The sequence below is a fragment of the Ziziphus jujuba genome, chromosome 2 (assembly GCF_031755915.1).
Source record: "Ziziphus jujuba cultivar Dongzao chromosome 2, ASM3175591v1".
NCBI lineage: Eukaryota > Viridiplantae > Streptophyta > Magnoliopsida > Rosales > Rhamnaceae > Ziziphus > Ziziphus jujuba.
Window position 1 is genome coordinate 33376500 of NC_083380.1, and position 26751 is coordinate 33403250.

The window sequence follows — 26751 nt, forward strand, 5'->3', positions numbered from 1 at the left end:
AACTAATAATATATATTACTTAATATCCAATAACTTTATAATATTACGATAGATTATAACGTTACTATGACACAGTACATCTGATATGCTGGTTGGACAACTTTTAAGGTCAGATCAGTTGGTCTCTATGCTCTGTTTGTAAGTTAATAAGTATATATGCCCTCTGGCAACACCAATAACAGAGCATATGGTAAAACTCATTTTGTTAGCATGCTAAGTAGAAGCTGGCAAGCATTTTGATTTTCTAGTGACTGGTTATTTTTGGGCAAAAACATTCCTCCTTTCATATTAACATACCATAAAAATCTTATGATTTAAAATTCTAGATTTACCCACATCAATACTTTTAATCTAATCTTAATTTGCTTGTTTCACAGACACTAGAGATGAAGAGGACTGTACAGTGAATCATTGCAAAGATGCCAAAGCCAAATTAATCATCTATGAAGATTGACTTTGTTTGTACAGGTAAATAAAAGTCACTTATCAATTGTACCTGCTTCTTAATTCCATATACAAGTGTCAATTTTATTCACCATTACCATCTTGATATTCATTTATTTAGTTGTATTTATATTTTAATGATTTTTTATCTTCAGCAAGATTGTAAAACATCATGGATTAACAGTTTGGTCATGATTAGAAATTGTTTATCTTCTGAAAATATTTAACAAGTCAGAAGACATCATACAGGTCAAGTGGTGATTATTCAATTTCCTGAAATTCTGTTGATGTAAAAAAGACTCCCAAAACTCTGTGTTGTTGTGCTGCATTAATAGTCTCACCTGCAATTTCAATTTTTTAAGTTTCTTTAGATAGCATGATATGTCAGAAGAAAAACAGAGCCACTCTGTTTTGGTTCTGCGACTATATAGAGACTTTTAAGCTCAGACTGCAATAATCTTATGCCCTAGAGGAGGAAAAAAAAAAATTTATGAAATTTAGACTTTTATTTTCTCTAAGCTTCCTATAAGTAACGTCTTCTTCTCAAAGAAACTGACTTTTCATGCTGCCATTTCTGGCTTTCTGAAAGCTTGTATGCTTTGTTAGATTTATGAAATTTAGTCTTTGAAGTTTCAGAGATATTCCTCTGTTCTTTTTTTGAGTTTGACGTTTATTCATATAGGCTTCCTAGTCAATTATGATTGTGAAGAGTTTAAATTGTCATCTTCGTAAGCAATCTTATAAGCGGTACCTAATCTTTAAGATACTATAATTTGCATTTTTTTTTTCATTTTTATTATTGTAGAACTGTTTCAATATTGGAAAGCATGCTTCTCATTTTCATTATTACAAGGACATCTATGGGATCTTCAAAAGTTGGAGTTCCAAATTTGAGCTGAGAGTAACATACATATACTTTGAAGATGAATCAGGTACATAATTTTCCAGCCATATTACTGATAACGTATGGGTTTCATTCTCCTGATGAATCTTATAAAATTTATACCTTTTTCTCCCCTTTTTGTTCAGAATTCTGATAATCAGTATGGATTGAATTGGAGAAGCTTTCTGTGGCCTTCAACTTAATAAATTTGAAAAGACAATAGAGCTTCATGCTGGTTGGACATCTTTGATGGTCAGACAATTTGGACTATCTAGGTATATCAATATTGATACAGCTTTCCTTTCTTTTTTTTTTTTCTTTTGGTAAACTAATATAGCATGTATGCCCCTCCACGTACGAATAATAGACCATATGATAAACCTCATTTTGTTTGCACATTGATTTTACTTTGGTTTATTTTAGGGAAAGAACACTCAGTCCTTGCATATTTAATGAATACTTAGGATTTACAAATTCTAGACATACATACGTAAATACTTTCCTTAAATATATATTTTTTTTTAAAAAGCACTATTCGATACAGATATTCTGCTCATTGAATATTTCTTTACAATAATACAATCGAATAATAATTTTTTATTTTTTATTTTTTAAATCCACAGACACTAGAATAGGGAACTGTTTTGCAAAAAAGTGGCCAGCACCTGGCCTGTTGGCCTTACAGATTGAGACGACTCTATATTGAGTCATTGCAAAGATGCCAAACACAAATTAACCAACCATGAAGATCGGCTTGATTAGATAGAGTTGCACTTGAAACTCTACATGTACAGGTACATAGAAGTCAATTGTCAATCTTTTTTGTTGCTTCTTAAAATAGAGCCACTCTGTTTTGGTTTTGTGAATTTGTCATATCAAAAAGAAGGTAACTATTGACTGATCATCAATCTGACTTTGAACTTTGTCCCTCTTCTCATATCAAATGAAAGCTTTCCATATATTTATTGCTGCAGAGTATCAGCTATCATGATTGGAGTTGAAGAAAATAAAATGGGCTACATGCAGTGCATTATAGAGAAATTTTAGTCTTCAGTTTTGTTACATATGTTAGATTAAAAAATAATAATAATAATAATAATAATTAAAAATGAAACAGGGCAATTAGTCCTTTTAATCCCAGGAGCAGAGAGGTCTCAATCCAAAGCAAGCAATACAGATACAAAGAATTATTATATTTTATGCTGCCAATTTGAAGAACTGGGGTGTACTTTTTTCAGAATCCATACTAGAATTTTGTATTTTTGTTGTTGAACCAAACTCATGGACAGATTATATATATATATATATATATATATTTTACATCATACATGAATCATCTGTTTTTTTTTGGGGATAAAATCGTTATGATTTAATAATTTTTATTCAATTAGTTATCGTGGTCCTTTCATAAAAAAAATTAAAAAAGAAAAAGAAAAAAAATGGTTATAGGGTGTGGACCGTACCCTATCAAGTAAATGGAGATTGTATATGCTGGTCCTGTGGGCAATGCTATCCAAGAAGGGAAAAAAAATAAAAGGTATAAATAAAAAAATATAAAACTACTTTATGCTAAAAAAGAAGAAAAGAAAAATTGAAGTATTAAAAACAACAAGTATAAATAAAAAATATAAACTATCTTTATGCTATAAAAAAAAAAAAAAAAAGAAATTCTAAGTATTGACAGCAATTGGCTAGCATGCTTTTCTTATATGCATAATAGGAACATTCCAAATTTGGGCAGTGGGTAACATAATTTGTAGGTTCAATTCTTCTTCACACTAAAAAATGGAATCCTATTTTGCTTGCTTCATAGACACTAGAGATCAAGAGGACAGTAATTGAATCATTATAAAGATGCCAAAGCCAAATTAAACATCCATGAAGATTGGCTTGCTGAGATAATGCACTTGAAACTCTAATTTTACGGGCAACTAAAAGTTGATTCTTTTTATTGCTTCTTAAAACAGAGCAACTCTGTTTTGATTTTGTGACTATATAAACATTTTCATGCTAGAATGAAATATTCTCATTACCAAATTCAGTTTTCTTATGTATTAGAGAGACCAAAAAAAAGAAAAAGAAAAATGCAAGTTGACATGATAAGTTATCATATCTTTTAAATGTGGTCTTCACCAAGGAGGGACATCGATGACAGATGCAGATCATAAAACCATTTGATTCTGAAGGGGTTATTGATTTTGTTTGGACCAAACATGGCAATGAATTGCAGCTTATGATAGATAATTCAACAAAAAATAAAAAGTGTGAGAAAAAAACAGAGAAACAAATCCATAGTAGTATTTTTATTTTGAACCAAATAATTCAACAAAAAATAAAAAGTGCGAGAAAAAAACAGAGAAACGAATCCATAGAAGTATTTTTATTTTGAACCAAACTGATGTGCAAATCATGCATTGTTCCTAGTCCATTTAATGGAAGCTAGAGGAAGGAAATTGTTTGTACTATGTTTTTCACAATGCTCTGAAAGCTAGGAATCCGAAGCCTTTTTGGATAATCATATTTATAATGTTTTATTTTTAATTTTAAATTTTAAAAGGAAATTAATACCAATTTAATTCGAGTAAAACAATTTTCAATTTAATAATATAGCTTATTTATTCTATACATGCCCTAGCACGTCCCTGTCTCTAAGGCTAATAGAAGGTACAAATCACTAGATAAGCATAACAAATCATTACCAGACAAACATTAATCTATAAAGACCCAAATTGGTGTGGTGGCGCTGGATCAGCCATATATATGCTTTTATCTTTTATTAGCTTTTAAGAAACTACGTCATTCGTTATAGCATTATCTTATCGTACGGTTTCCCTAAATGACTCTCATTAGCTTTTTTTGGTGAATGACTCATAATATCGCTAGGAGAGGAATATAGCAAAGTCAAAGCTTTTGGAATTATAATCTTTGCTAAGAATTTTGAGTGGAAACTCTTTAGGAGAATGGGATGACGTTGACCATAAATATATAAGGCCAGTTTGATATATACACAATGGGATATTGAGAACTATTTTATGATAAGCTCAGTCGGCTTTAAGCTTGATCCAGCGTAATGGGGCTAAACTTAAAAACAAGTTCTTTCTTTTTTTTTGGCAATAAAGTTCTTTGATCAAGTTTAGTGTAATGTATCAAAGGTACTATAACTTGTTGACATTAACTATAAAATTTAGTTAATGAGTTAAAACCAGAGAACCTTCACTTGGACTATAATAAGATTAACTGAGTTTAGTGTAACATATCAAAGGGACTAATTAATAGTTTATAACTTTTTCACATTGACTACAAAATTGATGACAAATATCAAAAATCATATTTTCCATCAATTAAGGGTAACGTATCAAATGGACTAATTAATATAGTCTATAACTTTTCACATTGACTATCAAAGTGATCACAAATATCTAAGAGTATTTTTCATCAATTAAGAATAATGTATTAAAAGTGACTAATTAATATAGTCTATAACTTTTTGACATTAACTATAAAATTGATTACAAACGTAGACTAATTAATAAAGTCTATAACTTTTTGATATTGACTATAAAATTTATTACAAACATCAAAAACATATTTTCCATCAATTAAGAATAACGTATCAAATGGACTAATAATATAGTCTATAACTTTTTGACATTGACTATCAAATTGAATACAAACATCAGACAATATATTTTCCATTAATTAAGAATAACGTAAAAGGGACTAATGAATATAGTCTATACCTTTTTGACATTGACTAACAAATTGATCATAAACATCAGACAACATATTTTCCATCAATTAATAATAACGTAAAAGGGACTAATGAATATAGTCTATAACTTTTTGACATTGACTATAAAATTGATTACAAACATCAAAAATCATATTTTCCATCAATTAAGAAAAATAATATCTTGGACTAATTCATATAGTCTATAACTAAATTATATCTAGGTTCTACACCTTACACTTGTCACCCAATAAAGGAAGTAACCCAAACCTCTTATATACATTTTAAGGTTTCCATGTTTAGCCAATATAGGATTGCGATTGCACATTCTAACATAAATATATATATATATATATAGCGTTAGATAGACAAACACAGGTACATATGTAATTTCAAACACCCAACTGATCAACATCATACTGATCAATATCATACTTTTTCAATTATTTTGCTTTCATGAAATTGATCATTATGATCTGTTAAAATGTAGAGGATCAATGAACTCCTATTTTTCCAGATGATCTTGCAATATTTTTTGTTCCTGTCACATTTTCTGCTCAATACCACCCCTACCACTACTAATGCTATTACTTTCTCTTGTGTCCCTCACCAAATTAAAGCTCTATGAACTTAATAATTAAATAGGAATTCTCATACTATAATCTTCTGAAAATGAGTATCAATCACTTCCCTCTTACCTTTCCTGGTGACTTCCATATTGTTATGTAACATTATAACGTAAACAGTCCAGCTTCTCATGTGCGTTAGAAAAGGAACATCTATAATATTCAAAAGTTCAGGTCAAAACTTGACCTGTTTGGTAAACGGTTTGGTGACTTTAGCATTAGAAAGCTATAACAGTCTTTTCCACAGATCCGTATCAACAAGAATAAAAGAAAAAAAAAAATGAAGTACTAGACAAACACAAAGATTAGAAGGACCCAACTGAAACATTAAATTTGCTATAAAAGTTCTCTGTATTTATCCCTCTCTACCATTGTCAATGTCTATAAATTTGGTTTAGGTATGCTCATGTATATTGCATCGCACGTTGTTGCAATATATATATATACATATATATATGCATATGACATCATACATGAACCATTGTGGTTTAATAGTAATTGTTATTTAATTAATTACAGTGGTCCTTTGAAAAAATAAAATAAAAGTTAAAGCGGTGTGGACCATACAATTAATGGAAATAAATGGATATTGTATATGGTGAACAATACTATCATAGAAGAAAAGAAACAAAAAGTATAGATAAAAAATAAAAAAATTATCTTTACTCTAACACAATTAATGGAGATAAATGGAGATTGTATATGGGGAACAATATTATCATAGAATAAAAGAAAAAAAAAGTATAAATAAAAAATAAAAAAACTATCTTTGCTCAAACACAAAATTACAATTATGGACAACGATAATTGGCAAGCATGCTTTTCTTATGTGCATTATAGGAATGTTCCAAATATGGGCAGAGGGTAATACAATTTGTTCATTCAATATGATCTTTACACTAAAACAATGGAATCCAATCAATATTTCCAATCAATAGTTTTGTTATGAATTAGAGAAAAAACAATGAAAAGATCAATTGGCATGAAAAGTTATCATGCCTTTTCAAGTGTAAGAAGTGTGAATGTTCATGTGCTTGATTTCTAAGATATAGATTAATTTGATAAATTTGTTAGCTAAACTCGACTAGCAGGGAAAAAAAAAAAATTGTCTTACATAACAGTCCTGGACCTAGGTCCCTATCAACAAGACTAGTAGAAATAAAAATAAAAATAAAAATGACACAAAGAGTACAAAGAACCAACTAAAACATTAAATGACCACAACAAATCTCTGTATTTATCCCACCTTATCATTGTCAATAGACTATAAAATTGGTTTAAGTATACATGTACATCTATATATATCTAAATATCTATCTTACATCGTACATGTACCATTGTTAATTACCTATAGGAGTCTTTTATTAGCTATATTTGTTTTCACCATTCTCAACACTAAGTCCCCTTCAAATTCAATATCCTCATTAAGAGTTGAAAACTAATTTTCTTAGTATATGACCCAGAGATAAGTCTATACATGTTTTCATACTCCATCGGGAAATTTGAACCAATAGCTCATAATTTAGGTCTTTAATGAAATATAACCCTGCTTTTAAATATAAAGATATTTAACTCTTTTTCATTATAATATACTAATATACCCTTCTTTGTATGAAATAATTAAAACACATCTATTCCTTATTTTTTCAAATTTTCCACACCTTTTCTTCTTCTTCTATTTCCTTTTTTGATGAAAGCTTTCCATACATTGATTGTTGATTTTGCATGGTTTTCATTAGCACAATATACTTATATTTTAACTTTTCATAATTCAAGATATACAAAATATAATTTCAAATTGTTTCATTTTTTTGTCGAGTAAGGTTTGCTTTAATAAGCTAGTTTAACCTACAATTGGAAAGTCATAGGTAGACCTGTCAAAATTCTACATGGCACAAACCTATATGATATTATCAATGTTCAAGTTTGTCTTAATAATGTTGGGTCCATAACAGCGTCAACACAATAACTGGTGGGTTGGTAACGATGAAGCATGATTACAACATGTTAATACATTAATAAGTATATTTTGGTAATATAAATTTATATTTATTAAATATTTTATTATTTTTTTTGATAACATTCAATATTATTTTCTTATATGTAATATTCTATTTCATCTATTTAATATTAAAATTTTTCAATATAATTATTTTTTAGTTTTTATACTGTTAACCATTAATTAAGTATAATTTTGAACTTAATTATTTTCATTTCAATATTTTTAATATATTTTTTTGTTTATTTTAAAAAATTATAACTGAGCTTAACAGGTAAATGGTTTAGGTTGGTTACATGATAATTTAATGAATTGGTTTAGGTTTATATATTTCAACACAAAAACTTAATTAATCACACTAAGGTGAAAGAATTATAACATGAATACGGCACGATACAACACGAACATGACATAACATGAACTTTGCTAGGTTTAATTTTTAGCTGTGATTATTGAGATTCCTATACAAAAAATAAATTGGTAAAAAGAAACTTTAATCAATTTCATAAAATTGTTATTTATACTTTTTATGTTGTCCTCGTTTACTTAGCAAAAGATTAAAAAAAGAAATTGCTGCCGTTGCTGCAAAATCCTAACAATTGTTTCATAACATTGGTAATTTACGTCATAAAAAAAAAAAAAAGGGAAAGTCACATTATTAGTACGTGTCTTCCAATTTTCTATGCTATATAATTATTTGTGCACAAAATCAACAAGAAAGACATTTACTCACATTATTGTTGCTTTTTATCTTCTGCTTATTTAAGTTGAACAAATAGTCAACAACTAGTTGGTTAGCATCTTTGTTAGTTTTATTGACAAGACAATATTTATGGGTTTTCCTTCTATAACAGGTTTCTCTCTCTCTCTCTCTCTCTCTCTATCTATCTATCTATATATATATGAATATATTTTGACATTATTTGGGAAAGTCCCATAGTAGCATACTCAACTATAATCGATTAATAGTATCAAAATTTTAACATTTTTACTTTACCACAAGCTATATTTATTTTTCCTTCTTTTCTTTTTATTTCAATTTGATTTTTTTTGGCTTGACACAAAGTGCAAAACCAATTCCGAATATATATATTTTTCTTCGTAAATTGGAAAGAAACTTAGTTGATGAAGAAGCATTTTTTTTTTTTTTTTTGTGGGGGAAATAATGACGAAGCAGCTAAATGAAAGAAGAAGAATGATAGAGTGAAAACTTTGGAGAAATATGAATTTGGTGTGTTTTGATTATTCTATGAAAAGGGTGTATTGGTATTTTTACACTAAGCATCTTTATTTTTAAAACTAGAGTTATATTTTATTAAAGCTTTAATTTATGAGTTATTGGTTTAAATTTCCCCATCCCCTTTCCTTAATGCAAAGACTAAGAATTAAATAAATGACCAGACAAACACGCAAAAAATGCAAAGACTTTACATTGTTGAGGAAGAAAGAAAGAAAAAAGCTTGGTAGGTTTTTTTTTTTTTTTTTAAATATATAGACTCAACTACAATACCATTGTCAATAGACTAAAAAATTGATTCAAGTATTTACAAATATATATATATATATATATATATATAATGATACATTGTAAATGTATCATTATTAATTACCTATAGCAGTCTTTAATTAGCTATATTTGTTTTCACCATTCTCAACACTAAATAAATTATCAGACAAGCACACTAATAATGCAAAAACTTTAAATTGTTGAGGAAAAAAAGAAAGAAAAAAGCATAGTGAGCCTTTTTATTTTTTATTTTTTTATTTATATATATATATATATATAGTAAGCCTAATAAGCCATTGTTATTTAGTAACTGAAAGAGTACCACAAAGACTCAACTACAATACCATTATCAATAGACTAAAAAATTGGTTTAAGTATGTACATATATGTGTGTGTGTGTGTGTGTATCTTACATTATACATGTATCATTGTTAATTACCCATCGCAGTCTCTAATTAGCTATATTCGTTTTCACCATTCTTAACACTAAATAATCAAGTAGTACTGAAAAAAATAAATAAATAAATTATCTTTACGTACTCCAAAAAAATATTTAAGTATAAAAAAATTTGGCGAGCATGCTTTTCTTATATGCATTATAGGAACGTTCTTGTGCTGAGGGTCAACATAATTTGTTCATTCAATATTTCTTTACCCTAAAACAATGCAATGCTACTTTGCTTGCAATTTTCGAACACTAGAAATCAAGGGGACTGTAAGCTACTCAAAATACTCTGCTTTACTTTGCGTAGCAAAGTGTTATATTTCCCTTGCATTAAGCTTCAATTTCTCTGTTTTCGTACCAGTGTTTCTTCGATCAATTTCATTATATCCGATTGACTCAAAATATACTTTGCTAATCCTTGTCTATAATTTAGTTAAAAATATCCAATCCACCTCACAATAATTAAGTATCCCATCGAAGGGGCCAAAACACTACATTGTTAGGACCCCGAGATAATGCTTTATATAAGTCTTCGGTGACCATCCCTCTACTGCAAAGAGCCAAAGACTAGACCAAACACATTAACAAAATACAAAGACTTTATATGGTTGACCAACAGTACGGTGAAAAGATAAAAAGAACTTAAACATGGTGGTGAACCACAAAAAGACCTTTCATTAATATCACCCCAAAAAAAAAAAATGTTTCCCAATTATAAATAGTACTAAAAATTCAATGAAAAATACTTACAAAGAACCAAGTGGAATATTTTACTCACTTTGCTTTTACACTCCTAATCCTTGATAAAAATGAAGAGGGATATGTTGAATCAGTTCCTCTTCTTTTTGCTAGTGATCCTCTTATATTCATGTCTGTTCAATTCACATTCTCTGCACTTGAATTCCACACCCATTACTTTCTCTAGCTGCCTCCCTCACCAAAGCTCTATTTTACTCCAACTTAAAATTGAGTTTACATTTCAGAGACATGAGGATATTCTGAATAACAGCTATCCAAAGATGAAATCTTGGAAGGCTGGTAGTGACTGCTGTTCTTCTTGGGATGGTGTCGTATGCGATTTGGCAACTGGTTATGTAAAAAGCCTTGACCTCAGCAAGAGTTGGCTTCATGGGCCTCTGCATTCTAACAGCAGCCTTTTCAGATTGGTTCATCTTCGCAAGCTCAACCTTTCCTTCAACAGCTTCACTTCTTGCCCGATTCCTTCCGAGTTCGGCAACTTTTAAGGTTAACTCATCTCAACCTCTCTTATTCTGTGTTTTCTGGGCATATTCGAATATCTGAAATTTCAAGGCTAACAAATTTGATTTCACTTGATCTTTCTTGCTATTTCTATGAATTGGATGGTAATGATCTTACTGGTGCTTTGTATATGAAAGAAGGAGAGGTGGGAAGGCTTACCCAAAACATGACCAATTTAAGACAACATTACCTTGATTCGGTGCAAATTGATTCACCTATACCTATTCACTTTGCAAATTTATCTTCCTTGACACATCTCTCTCTCCAAATTTACAATTTGCATGGTGAGTTTCAAAATGATATCTTCAATTTGCCTAACATACGGTTTATCCAGCTGTCTCAAAACGGCAATCTTTCCAATTCTTTTCCTGAATTTCGTTCTAACACTATGCTCAAGTTATTGAATCTTTCTTTTACAAAATTTTTAGGAAAAATACCAAATTCGATTGGCAACCTTAAATCCTTGAATAGTTTGACTCTCACTTCCTGTAGATTTTCTGGGATTATTCCTTCTTCGATTGGGAATCTTACTGAACTTACAAATCTTCTCCTTTGGGGAAATGGATTTAGCGGTCAAATTCCATATTCACTTGGAAACCTCACACAGTTGGAAGATTTGATTTTTTCAAATAATTCTTTCAGTGGTAAACTCCCAATATCACTCCCACATCGTGTCAAATCTATTGATTTTATGGACAATGATCTAACAACTTCAATTCCATCCAATATTTCTAACTTGACATTCCTTGAGTGGCTTGATCTGTCGGATAATTGATTCACCGAAGTCATTCCTGGTTCTTTATTTAAACTGCCTTCTTTGACATACTTATCTTTGGAAAAAAATCAGTTTACAGACTATCTCTATTAGGAAACAAACCTCTTCCACATCTCAAAGAATTCACAGGCCCAAATATTGATAGTTCATGCATCTGATCACATCACCTCTTCAACTTATACTTCTTAGGCTCAGGCCTCTCCTTGTCTCCAAAACTGAGACATGTGCTCCCCCACCCCACCACATACTGTTCCTACTCCTTCTCCATCAGATACCTCACTCACTCTGGTCACACCCACTGTCACTATCCCTCCTCCATTGTGTCCTCTTCATCCTTCTGTTTCATCTTGTTCCCAGTTTGCAACTGAGCTTTCTTCTTATTCTTCCCCCCTATCCAGTTCTTTTGCTTCTCCTTCAGCTACGTTCATCCTCTTCACCATCCCTTCCTCCTCCCACTCCTTCTGTTACATCCATTCCTTCCCTTTTAATGCTGATTGATACAGCTTCTCATATGGCTAACCATTCTGTATCTGCCTTATCTCTTCCTTGAACAGTGCTGCACCCATGGTTGATTCCTCACCTGCATCTTAGCCCTGTCGAACTCACCAGATGGTCACCCATTCATAAAACAACATTTTCAAACCCAAATAGATTAATACTACTACCTCTCATCCTCTTCCTTTACCAATTGAACCTATCTCTGTCTATCAAGCACTGAAAGAACCACTGTGGAGGGAGGCTATGTGTGATGAAGTGAATGCTTTGCTACGCAATGGCACATGGAACCTTGTTCGTCGAGACCCAAATCAGAACCTTATGGGTTGTAAGTGGGTTTTTCGTGTGAAACATCATCCTGATGGTCGAGTTGATCACTTCAAAGCTCGCCTTGTCATAAAAAGCTTCCATCAATGACCTAGTATCGACAATACTGATACCTTCAGTCCCATCATCAAACCCATTACTATACGAGTAATACTATCCATTGCTTTAAACAATGACTGGCCTATTCGGCAGCTTGACGTGAATAATGCCTTCTTACATGGGAAACTTGCCAAAGAAGTCTTCATGCTTCAACCACCTAGTTTTGTGGATGAATCATGACCCGCTCATGTTTGCCGCCTTCGAAAGTCCTTATATGGCTTAAAACAGGCCCCTCGTGCTTGGTTTTCAGCCTTAAAGGAGTTCCTCTCCTCCTGCAGTTTTGTTGCCTCCCAATTGGACTCCTCCCTCTTCATTTTCAACAAAGATGGTGTTAAAGCTTTCATTTTAGTTTATGTTGATGATTTGTTTCTCATAGGTAATTGCAGCTCCTTCATCGACAGGTTTATAGTTGATTTGTCCAACCATTTTTCCATTAAACACTTGGGTGTTCTACATTTTTTTCTTGGCATTAAAGTTATCCCCATTGGTGATGGCCTCTTCTTGTCTCAACACAAATACATAAGAGATCTTCTGGCACGTTTTCACTTGTTTGGGGTAAAAGAAAATGTCACTCCCATGTCCACAACTACCAAACTTGTCCTAAATGATGGTACCTCATCGACTGATCCTACTCAGTACAAAAGTGTCATTGGTGCTATGCAATACCTCTCCTTAACACGACCTGACATTGCATTCCCAGTCAACAAGCTTGCTCAGTACATGCATGCTCCAACCCAAACCCACTGGATTATTGCCAAACGTCTGCTCCGTTATCTCAAACATACTATCCATTATGGCCTCACACTTCGCTGCAGCTCTTCATTCAATCTTCTTGCTTACTTTGATGCGGATTGGGCCGGGAATCGTGATGATTATTCTTCCACTTCTGCATATGTCATCTATCTTGGTAGCAACCCTGTCTCTTGGAGCTCTAAAAAGCAGCGGTCCATTGCCCTTTCCTCCACTGAAGCCGAGTATCGAGCTATTGCGCTCACTACTGCTGAACTCTCCTGGCTTCAAAACCTCATGTTTGAACTTCTCATTTCTACTCCCAAGCCTCCTCGCCTACTTTGTGACAACCTTGGAGCCATTTACTTGTGTGCCAACCCGGTTTTCCATTCCAAAATGAAGCATATTGCCATTGATTACAATTTTGTTCGGATCAAGGTTGCCATTGGTGACTTATTTGTCATACATGTTACCACTCAAGACCAGATAGCTGATCTCTCAACCAAGCCTCTTGCCAAACAATGGTCCACTTCTTTTCGGGCTAAGCTTGGTGTCTCCGATGGTGACCCAATCTTGCGGGGGCATATTAGGAAATAAACCTCTTCCACATCTCAAGGGATTCATAGGCCCAAATCTTGATATCTTTTCCTTGTACATCCTCTCTGCTGTCTTTCCTTATGTAGAGTATCTGTCAGCTTTATAGCTTGTAAATCTCCATTAATGGAGGACCAATATTCTAGTTACCTTTTATTCTCTCTTTGTAACTATATATATATATATATATATCAATACAATACTAGTAGTCTGAATTGTCTCTAACTTTCAAACTCACTGTATAAATTGAAACTTCTTTAATCTTAACATCCAAAATGTCTCTAATTCATCACAATTAGAATCTCTGATATTAAGTGGAAACAACTTAATTGGACATATTCCAAGTTCATTGTCCAAATTCACAATGCTTTCCTATCTTAACCTTGATTCAAATGATTTAAAGGGCAGACTCGATTTTGGCATCTTCTTAGAGAAGAGTTCGCTTTCTTCTCTGATTCTTTCAAATAACGGAGGCTTATTTATAACAAATTTAAGTACGACATCCACTCTCTCCAATCAATTTCAGGGAATATATTTATCCTCTTGCAACATCAGAGAGTTCCCTATATTCATGAAAACACAAGGTGAATTGAATGCATTAGATCTTTCCAACAATAATATCAGCGATCCAATACCGAACTGGTTTTTGAGAGTTGGGACAGATACCTTGTATAACTTGAATCTTTCTCACAACTTCATTCGTGGTTGGGAAAAAGCTCCATTAATTCTTCCGTGGAAGGCAATGGATACACTTGACCTACATTCAAACATGTTGCATGGATCACTTGTTGTTCCACCAATGTCCACAACATACTTTTCCATCTCAAAAAATAGTTTGGTAGGAAGAATTGATCCACTGTTCTGTAAATTGAGGGATCTTACATATCTTGATTTGTCAAGTAACAATTTGAGCGGTACTATTCCGCAATGTTTGGGGAACTTCAGTAGCTTTCTCTGGGTTCTAAATCTAAGAAGAAACAACTTGAATGGCAATATGCCTAGGACATGTGGGGATAGAAACCAATTACAAACATTGGACTTAAGCTACAACAATTTACATGGAAAGATTCCAAAGTCTCTAATTAAATGCAAAGAGCTGCATATTCTAAATCTAGGCCACAATCAGATTACTGACATGTTTCATTTTATGGCATAGAGTTTTTCGAAGCTTCAAGTTCTCATTTTATCTTCCAATAAATTTTATGGTCCAATATGGCATCCACGTAGGTTTTTCGGCTTTGTGAACTTAAATATCATTGATCTATCCTTCAATGATTTTACTGGAAGTTGACCATCGCACTATTTTTGAAATTGGACTTCAATGGAAGAAACTTCATATAGTAAGTCACAATTGAAATACATTGGTGAGGAATACTATAGCTACTCTGTTACCATGGTAAATAAGGGACAAGAAATTCCTTACACTAGAATTTTTACTTTCTTCATGTGCATTGATTTCTCAAATAACAAATTTTATGGAGAAATTCCAAGGACAATGGGGGATCTTCAAACTTTAGTCGTGCTCAACTTGTCAAGTAATAAATTTACAGGACCCATTCCACCATCTTTAGGGAATCTAATTAAGCTTGAATCCTTAGATCTCTCAAAAAATAAGCTTTCCGGTCAAATCCCTCAGCAGTTTACTAGACTCACATTTCTTGAATATTTGAACCTCTCTGATAATGAACTTGTGGATCCATTACCTCAAGCTGGACAAATTGGTGTATTTGAAAATTCTTCCTTTGAGGGAAATTGGGGATTATCTGGTTTTGGTTGGGAAGCTGTTGCAATAGGATATGGATGTGAACTCATAATTGGATTGATGTTCGGATATATCGTCACAATGAGGAACCCATACTTGGTGTTCAAGATTTTTCATGTGATCCCACCAAGGACACTAAGAGGAGTAAACAGTTGAAAGTGCTTCAAGTTAAAGTAGAACTTGGATACTTGTGGCTAAAGTAAGTGATAAATATTTTGAATATGAATATATTTATTCTATTTGAAGAAAATTTGACATGTCCACCTTTTTTTGTGCTTTATATTATTGATGCAGCGAAGAAACAAGGAAGCCTAGAGCTTGAAGATGATGCTAGCTGTTGAAAAGTTATCATTACTCAGTAATTTGTGCCCTTCTGATGGTGTCCCATTTAAACTATGCTTTGTCTGATTTATTAAGTAATAGTTAGTTTTATTTTTGTATTAAAAAAAGTTGTTCAAAATGATAAATTTTATTTTCTCTAAGCTTTGCATAAAAGAAATATTCTTCTCAAAGAAGCTTACTTTTCTTGCTGCCATTTATGGTTTTCTAAAAGCTTATAAGCTTCGTTGTATTAATAAAATTTAGTCTCAGAAGTTTTATAGATCTTTTTCTTCTCTTCTATTGAGTTTGATGTTTATCCATATAGTCCTCCTAATCAATTAAGAGTTCGAAGAGTCTATACTATCATCTTAGCAAGCAGTCCTATAAGCAATACCTTAATCTTTTAACATAGTTCATCAGTCAAGCTACTAAAACGCATGGATTTCTTGCCCTTTAATGCATCTGATAAAACTTGCACCTTTTGCTTCCCATTTTGTTGAATATGGAAAATCAGTATGGATTGAATTGGAGAAGCTCTTTGTGACCTTCAACTTAACAAATTTGAAGAACATAGAGATTCATGCTGGTTGGACATCTTTGAAGGTCATACCATTAGGACTATCAAGCTATATTAGAATTCATACAGCTTTCATTTTGTTTCTGTTTGTAAATTAATAACAATATATATGCACTTTGATATACCAGTAACGGAGCATATGATAAACCTCATTTTGTTAGCTCATGGAGTAGAGGCTGGCCAAGCATTTTATTTTAGTTTGGTTTAGTTTTGGGAACAGGGAAAGAACATTCAGTCCTTCCATATTTATAGAACATAATTAACATAATGCATTCTTAAGATTTTCAAATTCTAGATGTACCTGGATAAATACTTCCTTTAAATCCTAAAAAAGTGCACTATTTTGATGCAAATACCCATTTTCATTCACTATTTCTATACACTAATACAATTGAATATTAATTTTTTTGCTTGACAGACACTAGAAGAGGAAACTGTTTTGAGAACAAGCAGCCAAACAGGCCATAGAGATCAAGGGACGATATATTGAATAACTGCAAAGATACCATAGGAAAATTAACCATCCATGAGGTTGGCTTGCTAAGATGTTGCACTTGGAACTCTACTTGTACAGTCCATATGCATAAAGATTATCTTAGTGAGCAATCTTATAAGCAGTACCTAATCTTGAGTAGATCTTATAATTTGCATTTCCTTTTTTTGTTTTTTTTTTTTTTAATGATCGTCGAACTGTTTCAATTTTGGAAAGCATGCTTCTTACATGCATTATTGTAAGGACATTTTATGATCTTCAAAGGTTTGAGTTCCAAATTTGAGCTGAGAGTAACATATATTTTGAAGATGAATCGGTAACATATAGTTCTCCAGTTGTATTACTAACAATGTATGGATTTCTTCCCCTTTTGTTGAGAATTTTGATAATCAGTATGGATTGAATTGGAAAAGCTCTTTATGGCCTTCATCTTAATAAATTTGAAGAAGACCATGGAGCTTCATTCTGGCTGGACATCTTTGAAGGTCAGATCATTTGGACTATCGAGGTATATCAGTACTGGTACAGCTTTCTATTCTTTTCTTTCTTTCTTTTTTCTTTTTTTTTTTTCTTGTAACTTAATACACTATATATACCAATAATAGAGCATATGATAAACCTCACTTATTTAGCTCATTCAATAGAAGCTATCAAGCATTTTGATTTTACTTTGGTTTATTTTTGGGAAAGAACATTCGGTCCTTGCATAATTAAACAAATGCTGCTATTTTGATACGAGTATTCTGTTCATTCAGTATTTCTTTACACTAATAGAATCGAATATTTTTATTATTATAATAATTATTATTATTGAATAAAATTATCATTATTATTATTATTTGCTTCACAGGCACTAGCATGAAAAACTGTTTTGAAAACAAGTAGCCAAACAAACCCTACAGATGAAGTGGACTGTATATTGGGTGATGCCAAAGGCAAATTAACCATCCATGAGGATTAGCTTGCTTAGATAGAATTGCACTTGAAACCCTACTCGTACAGGCACATAGAATTCAATTATCTATCTTTTTGTTGCTTTTTAAAACAGAGCCATTTATTTTCAATTATCCATCTTTTTCATGCTTCTTAAAACAGAGCCATTCTGTTTTGATTTTGGGACTACATAGACATTTTCAAGCTTATTCACTTATCAATCTTTTTGTTGCTTCTTAAAACAGAGCCACTCTGCTTTGGTTTTGGGAGTATATAGACATTTTCAAGCTTAGAAGGTAATATTTTCATATAAAAGGGAAGCTAATGGCTGATAATAAATCACAGTTTGAACTATATTATTCCTTCTCATATAAAATAAAAGCTTTCCATATATTTATTGCTGCAGTAAATTAAGTATCCATGAAGGTTGGCTAGCCAAGATGCTGCACTTCGAACTCTTCTTGTACCGGTACATATAAGTCAATAGACAATCTTTTAATACTTCTTAAAACAGAGCCACTCTGTTTTGGTTTTATGACTATAACACATTTTTTACTTTTATCCATAAGGAACGTAATGACTGATAGATTGAAATTTGAACTTTTGTTCCTCTTCTCATATCAAATGAAGTTTTGCATATATTTATTTCGGCAGAGTATTAGCTGTCGTGATTAGAAGAAAGAAAATGAACCAAAGGCAGTGCATTATGGTGAACTTTAGTCTGAAGGTAGCTATTACAGGATGAAAATTGCTAGTACTGGGTTTTCATAATGCATTGAAAGTTTGGGAAGCTCAAAATAAGTCATAAACTTTTGTACAGAATGTTCAAAAATACATAATTTTTAATCTTTCACTAATAGCCAGCAACTTCGTTTAGAAGAAAGTATTTTGATTGGGTACTTGACGTGGAAGAAATCTTAATAACCCTCCTTACAAATTCCTGTCACCAGATGACTATAAATGGGCATAGTCTTATTAGATTGTAATGTATCCCAGTGCATAGTAAAGCATATTTCCTTGGCCTTAATTTCAATACTCCATTTTTATGCCTCTGTTTCTTCAATTTCATTTATATCATATTGCCCCCCAATATATTAAGCCACTTCTTATCAAAATTATTTCAAAAATAAACCAACACATTCTATTATTATTAGACTACAAATCCTTACCCTTGCAATAGTTGAAAAATGAAAGAGGCTAATGCAAGATTTGCAAAATGGTTGCCAATGTAGATTTTTCCAAATTCGAATGGAAATTAAGTCTGTCATCTCAAAAAAATAATGAGCATTTTAAGCATTTATGAAAAGAAGTAACAGCAAAACAAATACAAAATTATTTTGAATAGTTGTTTCGATAACTATTCAAAAGTTAAAGATATATATGCAAAAGACATATAGACGGAATGAAAATATAATATAATTTATCCTCGATCAATTTCTTACTTAAATATGGGAAATAATTGGATTTTTTATTTTATTTTATTTGTGGTTGTTAATAATTGAAAGCTGATATCCTTTATGTATACATTTTGTTTATTTGTAACTCCTGCATTCCTTGTGTATTTAGTATATCTCTTGAGTCTAATGGTAAAATCTGTGTTACTGATCGAAATAGCCAATCCACCTACAAAATCAATATTCCATTAAAATGGAAAACTATTGTAGATTTTGAAATATGTATTGGCTCAATTTGCCATCGTTGGATCCAGTTCCTAGTAGTTATCATTTTTGGAGTTAATGGAGGATTAAACATGCTATCGAAGTACTCTAAGACCAAGTGGTCTTGTATTGCATCTTGGTGGTACATTTGAATTTATATTTGAGTTAAATAATTGTTCAGAGTTGTGTAGCACATGTATGACCCCTTTTTTTTTTTTTTCTCCTCGATACGTGGTGGCTTGTCTTTTCTCAAAGTCTAGGAAGAAAACAAATTTCTAGACAAAAACATTAATGATATAAGGACTTACAAAAAGAAAACGAAAAAAAAAAAAAAAAAAAAAGGACCCTATGTCATACATCAGTCTTATTATTTAGTTACGGTGGTGGACCACAAACAAGACCTTCCAAAGAACCAATAACATCAAAAGTAAATAAATAAATTAGATTGGTTTTAAGTTTTGTTTTTTATTTTTTGCTACTTAAATATGTAAGTTGTTTACTTAAATGTTAGTTTGTGGTAGTTAGTATATGTTAAGCATCTTACATAACAATAAAGTTAAAGGAAAAAAAAAAACAAAAGGAAGAAAAAAACACAAATTGAATACAACTTCAAATTGTTTTTTCTTTTTTTTTTTTTTCCCCTTCAAATTTATTGTTGTTTCAGATATATAATAAACCATAACTAACATTAACTAACACTTTACATATGCAAATTATACACAATTAATAGATAAAATTATAAAAATAAAAAAAACAGAAACAACTAAAACTAACCATGTTTCGGAAGAGTAATGTTTTCCACTAATAAATAGCACTACAAAAATAGAAAAATGTACTTACAAAGACTCGGCTGGAATAAATATATATCTTTTCACTCCTAATCTCTGTTAAAAATGGAGAGGTATAATATCATTCAGTTACTCTTACTTTTGCTGGTGATCCTCTGATATCTATATCTTCTTAATTCAGGTTCCCTGCTGAATTCTTCTACAATTACTTTTTATAGATTGACCGCTTCGCCAAAGCTCTATTTTATCGCAACTAAACCCTCAACACATAAATAATTTGCATTGCTTTTTTATTTTTTAGTTTTTGGATAACATTGTCAGGCATGCTTATTATCATATTGCATTATAGGGACATGGATGATCTTCCAAGGTGAAATTCCAAATTCGAACTGTGAGTAACATATACCATACATACCCTGAATATAGACGAGTGCGTGGTCCATCAGTCATATTACTGACAATGCATGGATTTATCAGCCCTTATACATCTGATGATATTTACATCTTTTTCTTCCCTTTTTATTGAGAATTTCGAAAATTAGTATGCACGGGATTGAAGAAGCTCTTTGTGTCTTTAAAATTACCAAAAACAGAGCACATGCTGTTTTGGCATCTTTTAAGGTCAGATTTGTAACTTCCAGTTTCTTAGTACATTTCTATTTCTCTTTATTAATTGTTTACACCGCTCAACAGCAAGTCCCCTTCAAATTCAATATCCTTATTAAAGGATGAAAACTAATTTTAGTGTGTGATCCAGAGACACCGGACAAACATAGTAATACTGCGAAGACATTTGGAGCATTCCAAAAAACTCTTTATTTTAAAAGGTTAAATTCTTAAAATGTATGTACAAATCCACTTTTTATTTAGACTTTTTAAAACAAGGAATACTAGGATTAACTCTCCAAAATGTAAAGAACTAAATACACTATGTATATTGAATACTATATAATTTAATTTTGAACAAATTTCCACAAGCTACTATCATATTTTAATTATTAATTTTATTGCTTCTACCTACTGGCACTTCTTTTAATTATTAATAATTTTGAGAGAATTCATGTAGAAAAAGAGGGAGATAAACATGTCAATAGGCCCTTCGAAGATGTGCTCTTAGGTATTGGTTTTTACAGCGCTTTGAAAGCTAGGAAAGCTAAAAAAAATTCGAAGATGTGCTCTTAGGTATTGGTTTTTACAGTGCTTTGAAAGCTAGGAAAGCTAAAAAAAAAGTCATATGTTTGTGCATAATGTTAAAAAATACATAATTTGCAATTTTCACTCATAGCCAGCAACTTCATTTAGAAGAAAGTATTTTGGTTAAGTACTTCATGTTGAAGCAATCTTAATAAGCCTCCTTACAAATTAGTATCGTACCAGATTACTACAAATATGCATAGTTGTGAAGATTTAATCCACAAATTCATCTTGCAAAGATCTGGTGTATGTATGAGGTCAACACTTGGAGAAGACTTAAGCTAATTCGATGGATAAGTCTCAGAAGAGCAAAACGCATCGTTTCATTTACTTGAAAATAAAGAAGGACAAAGTGGTCATTTCTAGTCTACTGTAACAGAATAACGGCAAGCTACGTGTCTTAACCTGAGTGATTCTTCATAATAAGTTAGACGACGTCGTTTTGAAGCTGGTGTGTAATATATATGCACAGAACTCTTTCTCTTCGATGGGAGTAACAGAAATAACAGTTTTCTTCAAGATTGTAAAAGAGAGAGGAACTCCAAGATTCATGTGCTACCTTTTCTTCAATTGTATTCTTTTCTGAGTGAGAAAACATCTCTAAGTGAGATAGAGTGAATGTACAAAGTTGAAAGGGTGTAGAAACGGGCTTCGGGTTTGTGATTGTGTTTTCTATGTGAAACCAGTTTGTATACAAGCGTTGATAGTTTGTGTAACTGCTGCAAGATTAATAAGAGACCAGAAGCTCTCACCGGAGCAACGAGGACGTAGGTCATCTTGGCCGAACCTCGATAAGTTTTGTGTTGTTTGTTTTGTTCTGATTTTCTAACAGTGGTATTAGAGCTTAGTTAAGTGTTCTTGATTCTTGGTCTTGTGAATTTTCTGTGAGAATCATCTTTGTGAGGGTTTTCAATCTTTCAAGAAGTCAAGAATGTCTACAAAATTGGAAATTGATGTTTTCAATGGCAAAGGAGATTTCTTGCTGTGGCGCAAGAAAATGAGGGCAGTACTGGTGCAAATGAAGGTAGCTAAGGCAATCGATGGAATTTATGCTGCTGATGTTACTGATGAAAAGAAGCATGAGATTGATGAAATTGCAATGAGCACAATCATATTGCATCTCTCCGATAGTGTTCTGAGGCAAGTTGATGATGTAAGTACTACTTCTCAAATGTGGCAAAAGCTTGAACAACTTTATCTGGTAAGATCCTTACCTGATAGAATTCTTTTACTTGAACAATTTTTTGGCTTTAAGATGGATACTACTAAGGATTTGGACACAAATCTTGATGCCTTTAATCGTTTAATCTTAAGCCTTGCAAATTGTAAAGTTACTTTTGATGATGAACATCATGCTGTGATCTTATTGAACTCATTGCCTGAGACTTATAGAGAAGTAAAGAATGCCATTAAGTATGGTAGAGATTCCTTGACCTTAGATACTGTTGTAAGTGCCCTTCGATCTAGAGACTTGGAATTGAAGTCTGAATCCAAAAGTGAAGGACTTACTATGAGGGGTAGGAGTGCTACTCGAAGTTGGGGTCATAGTGACCATAGAAGTAAGTCTAGGGAGACCTTTAGGTCTAAATCAAGAACTAGGGGTAGAAGATGCTATTACTGTAAGAGAGAGGGACATATTATTAAAAATTGTTTCAAGAAGAAGAAAGATGAGAAAGAAAAGAGTCAAGAGTCTGGAGATTTAGCAGTGGCCTACACTGACTTAGAGCCTGCAGAAGTTTTGGTAGTGTCCACAAGTCAAAATCATACTGAATGGGTGTTGGATTCTGGCTGTTCTTTCCACATGTGTCCTGACTTGAGTTGTTTCAACTCATATACTAAGTGTGATGGTGGCCAAGTGTTGTTAGGCAATAATCGATCATGTTCAGTAACTGGCATTGGTAATGTACAGTTGCAGTTAGTAGATGGTACCATTAAGACCCTCACGGCAGTAAGGCATGTACCTGATTTGAAGAGAAATTTAATTTCTCTTAGCATGTTAGATGAATCTGGCTTGTCCTGTAAAGCAGAGAATGGTGTCATGAAGGTGACCAAAGGATCACTTGTAGTAATGAAGGGTCAGAAGAAAAATGGTTTATATGTCTTACTTGGTAAGCCATTAGTTAATTCGAGTAATGCTTCTATAAGTTCACCTGCTGATAAAGCTGCTTTATGGCATAAGAGATTAGGCCACATTAGTGAAAAAGGCCTGTATTACTTGAATAAACATAATGTTTTTGAGAAGGATATAGTCAGTAATTTGGAGTCTTGTGAAACTTGCATTTTGGGCAAACAGCATAGGCTCAGTTTTAATTTGAGCTCAAATAGGGCCAAATCTGTCTTAGATTATGTACATGATGATTTGTGGGGACCTGCTGGAGTGCAAACACAGAGTGGAAACAAATATTTTTTGTCCATAATTGATGATTACTCTAGAAAAGTCTGGATATACTTGTTAAAGGCTAAAAGTGAGGTTTTTTCAAGGTTTAAAGAGTGGAAATTGCTGGTTGAAAATCAAACCAGCAAAACTGTTAAAATTTTAAGAACAGACAATGGTCTTGAGTTTTGCAGTCGAGAATTTGATGACTTTTGCAAATCAAATGGTATTCTAAGGCATAGAACTGTGAAATTCACACCACAGCAAAATGGTGTGGCTGAAAGAATGAATAGAACCTTACTTGATAAGGTAAAATGCATGCTAGTGTCATCTGGGTTACCTAAGCTGTTTTGGGGTGAGGTTGTTATGACAGCCATGTATTTAGTGAACTTGTCACCTTCTACAGCTTTAAACTTTAGAACTCCTGAACAAATGTGGCTTGGAAAGAAGCCTGATTATAGCAAACTGAGGGTTTTTGGCTGTGCTGCATATGTCCATCAATCTGAAGGGAAACTTGAACCTAGGAGTTTGAAATGTATTTTCTTAGGTTACCCTCAGGGAATTAAAGGCTATAGGCTTTGGGATAGAGAGAGTAGAGGTTTTAAAGTTATTATTAGCTGAGATGTCATTTTTGATGAAAATTCTATGCCTTGCAAAGATACTAACAGTGCAGGTGATGAAATGAGCAACAAAGTGGAGACACGAAGTCTAAATCTGTTTCCTGAGGTGGAAAACCAAGACAGTGAAGACTTTGAGGGAAGGCCATCTTCAGAAGGAATAGAAGAACCGGCAAAAGGTGATGAACCAGAAAAACTAACACCTGCACAGTCTGAGGAAGATTCTGAAGATGATCACACTCAACAGCAGTCACCAAGTACAAGAAATAAGAATATAGCATCACCTGGCTATTTGCTAACAAGAGATAGAGCTAAAAGGACAGTGAAACCAAACAGGAAGTACAGTTATGCAGACTGCATTGCTTATGCCTTGGTGGCATACGAAGAACTCACTGATAATGAGCCAAGGAGTTACAAAGAAGCAGTAAACTCTAAGGAGTCAGCAAAATGGAAAGAAGCCGTGAAGGAGGAAATGGAATCTCTCCATAAGAACAGAACTTGGGACTTAGTACCAACACCAACAAATCAAAGAGTTGTAGATTGTAAATGGATCTACAAGGTCAAAGAGGGTATGTCCAAATCTGAACCAGTGAGGTTTAAGGCCAGATTAGTGGCCAAGGGATTTACTCAGGTGGAAGGAATAGACTACAATGAGGTTTTTTCACCTGTTGTGAAGTATACAAGTATAAGAGTCATGTTGGCATTAGTGACTCATTTCGAATGGGAATTAGAACAAATGGATGTCAAGACTGCCTTTGTTCATGGTGAATTGGAAGAAATAATATATATGAAGCAGCCTGAAGGTTTTGAAATTAAAGGGAAAGGTGGAGATTTTTGGTGTGCTTGCTTAAAAGTCACTGTATGGACTTAAGCAATCACCAAGGCAGTGGTATAAATGTTTTGACTCATTTGTGGTGAAATCTGGTTTTGAAAGAAGTGATTTTGACAGCTGTTTATACTTTAAAGATCTTATGACAGATAAAGCAGTGTATCTACTGTTATATGTAGATTACATGCTTCTAGCTGGACCAAATGGCAGAATTATACAAATTGTGAAGAACTTATTAAAATCAGAGTTTGAAATGAAGGATCTTGGACCAACCAAGAAGATCTTGGGCATTGAGATAGTGAGAAACAGGTCAAGATGTGAAATGAAGTTGATACAATCTTCATATATCAAGAAGGTAGTTTCAAGGTTTTCAATGGAAGGTGCAAAACCTGCAAGTGTACCTCTTGGTGGACATTTCAAATTGTCAAGTGAACAATGCCCATCAACTGAGTAGGAGAAGGAAGACATGATACCAGTTCCTTATACTAATGCTGTGGGATCAGTGATGTATGTTATGATTTTAACTAGGCCTGATTTAGCTCATGCTATTAGTGTTTTGAGCAGATTTATGGCAAATCCTGGCCGAGGTCATTGGGAAGCTTTAAAATGGCTTCTAAGGTATTTGAAGCATACAGCAAATGAAGGGTTGATTTATAAGAAGGATTCAAGTGAAGTGGAGCTTAATGGATATCTAGATTCTGATTATGCAGGAGATAGGGACAAGAGAATATCAATGTCCTCTTATGCATTTACCTTGTGTGGAAATTGCATAAGTTGGAAATCTCAGTTGCAGCCTATGGTGGCCTTGTCAACTACTGAATCAGAATATATGGCAGCAACTAAGGCTGCAAAAGAAGCCATTTGGCTTAAAGGGCTACTGGCAGAGCTTAAAGTACTCAAGCAGGAGGTCACTTTGTACTCAGATAGTCAAAGTGCAATTCATTTATGTAAAAATCCAATGTTTCATGAGAGATCTAAGCACATTCAAGTTAGATATCATTTTATTCGAGATTTGACAGCTCAGAAAGTAGTCAGATTGGAGAAGATTCCTACAGAGTTTAATCCTTCACATATGGGAACAAAAGTGCTTACTGTTGGCAAGTTTAATACTTGCAAGAACCTGCTTCGAATAGGAGCAGGCTGACCAATTTGTGAAGAATCTTGCTGAGATGGTGATGAGCTTCTGTATTTGGTTGAATTTGAGGATTAGGTGGAGATATGTGAAGATTTAATCCACAAATTCATCTTGCAAAGATCTGGTGTATGTATGAGGTCAACACTTGGAGAAGACT

At 32.7% G+C, this 26751-nt stretch overlaps 1 protein-coding gene across 1 annotated transcript; it reads left to right on the forward strand.

Annotated features, from left to right (window-relative positions):
* The first annotated feature begins 15408 nt into the window (after nucleotides 1-15408).
* Nucleotides 15409-15831, forward strand: LOC132800818 (receptor-like protein 54). Its single transcript, XM_060815121.1, has one exon. The coding sequence runs from the start codon at nucleotides 15409-15411 to the stop codon at nucleotides 15829-15831; it is 423 nt and encodes a 140-aa protein (XP_060671104.1).
* The last annotated feature ends 10920 nt before the right edge of the window (nucleotides 15832-26751 follow it).

Coding starts and splice junctions, on each gene's coding strand:
- LOC132800818 (XM_060815121.1), top strand. CDS start 15,409: ATGGGGGATCTTCAAACTTTAGTCGTGCTCAACTTGTCAAGTAATAAA.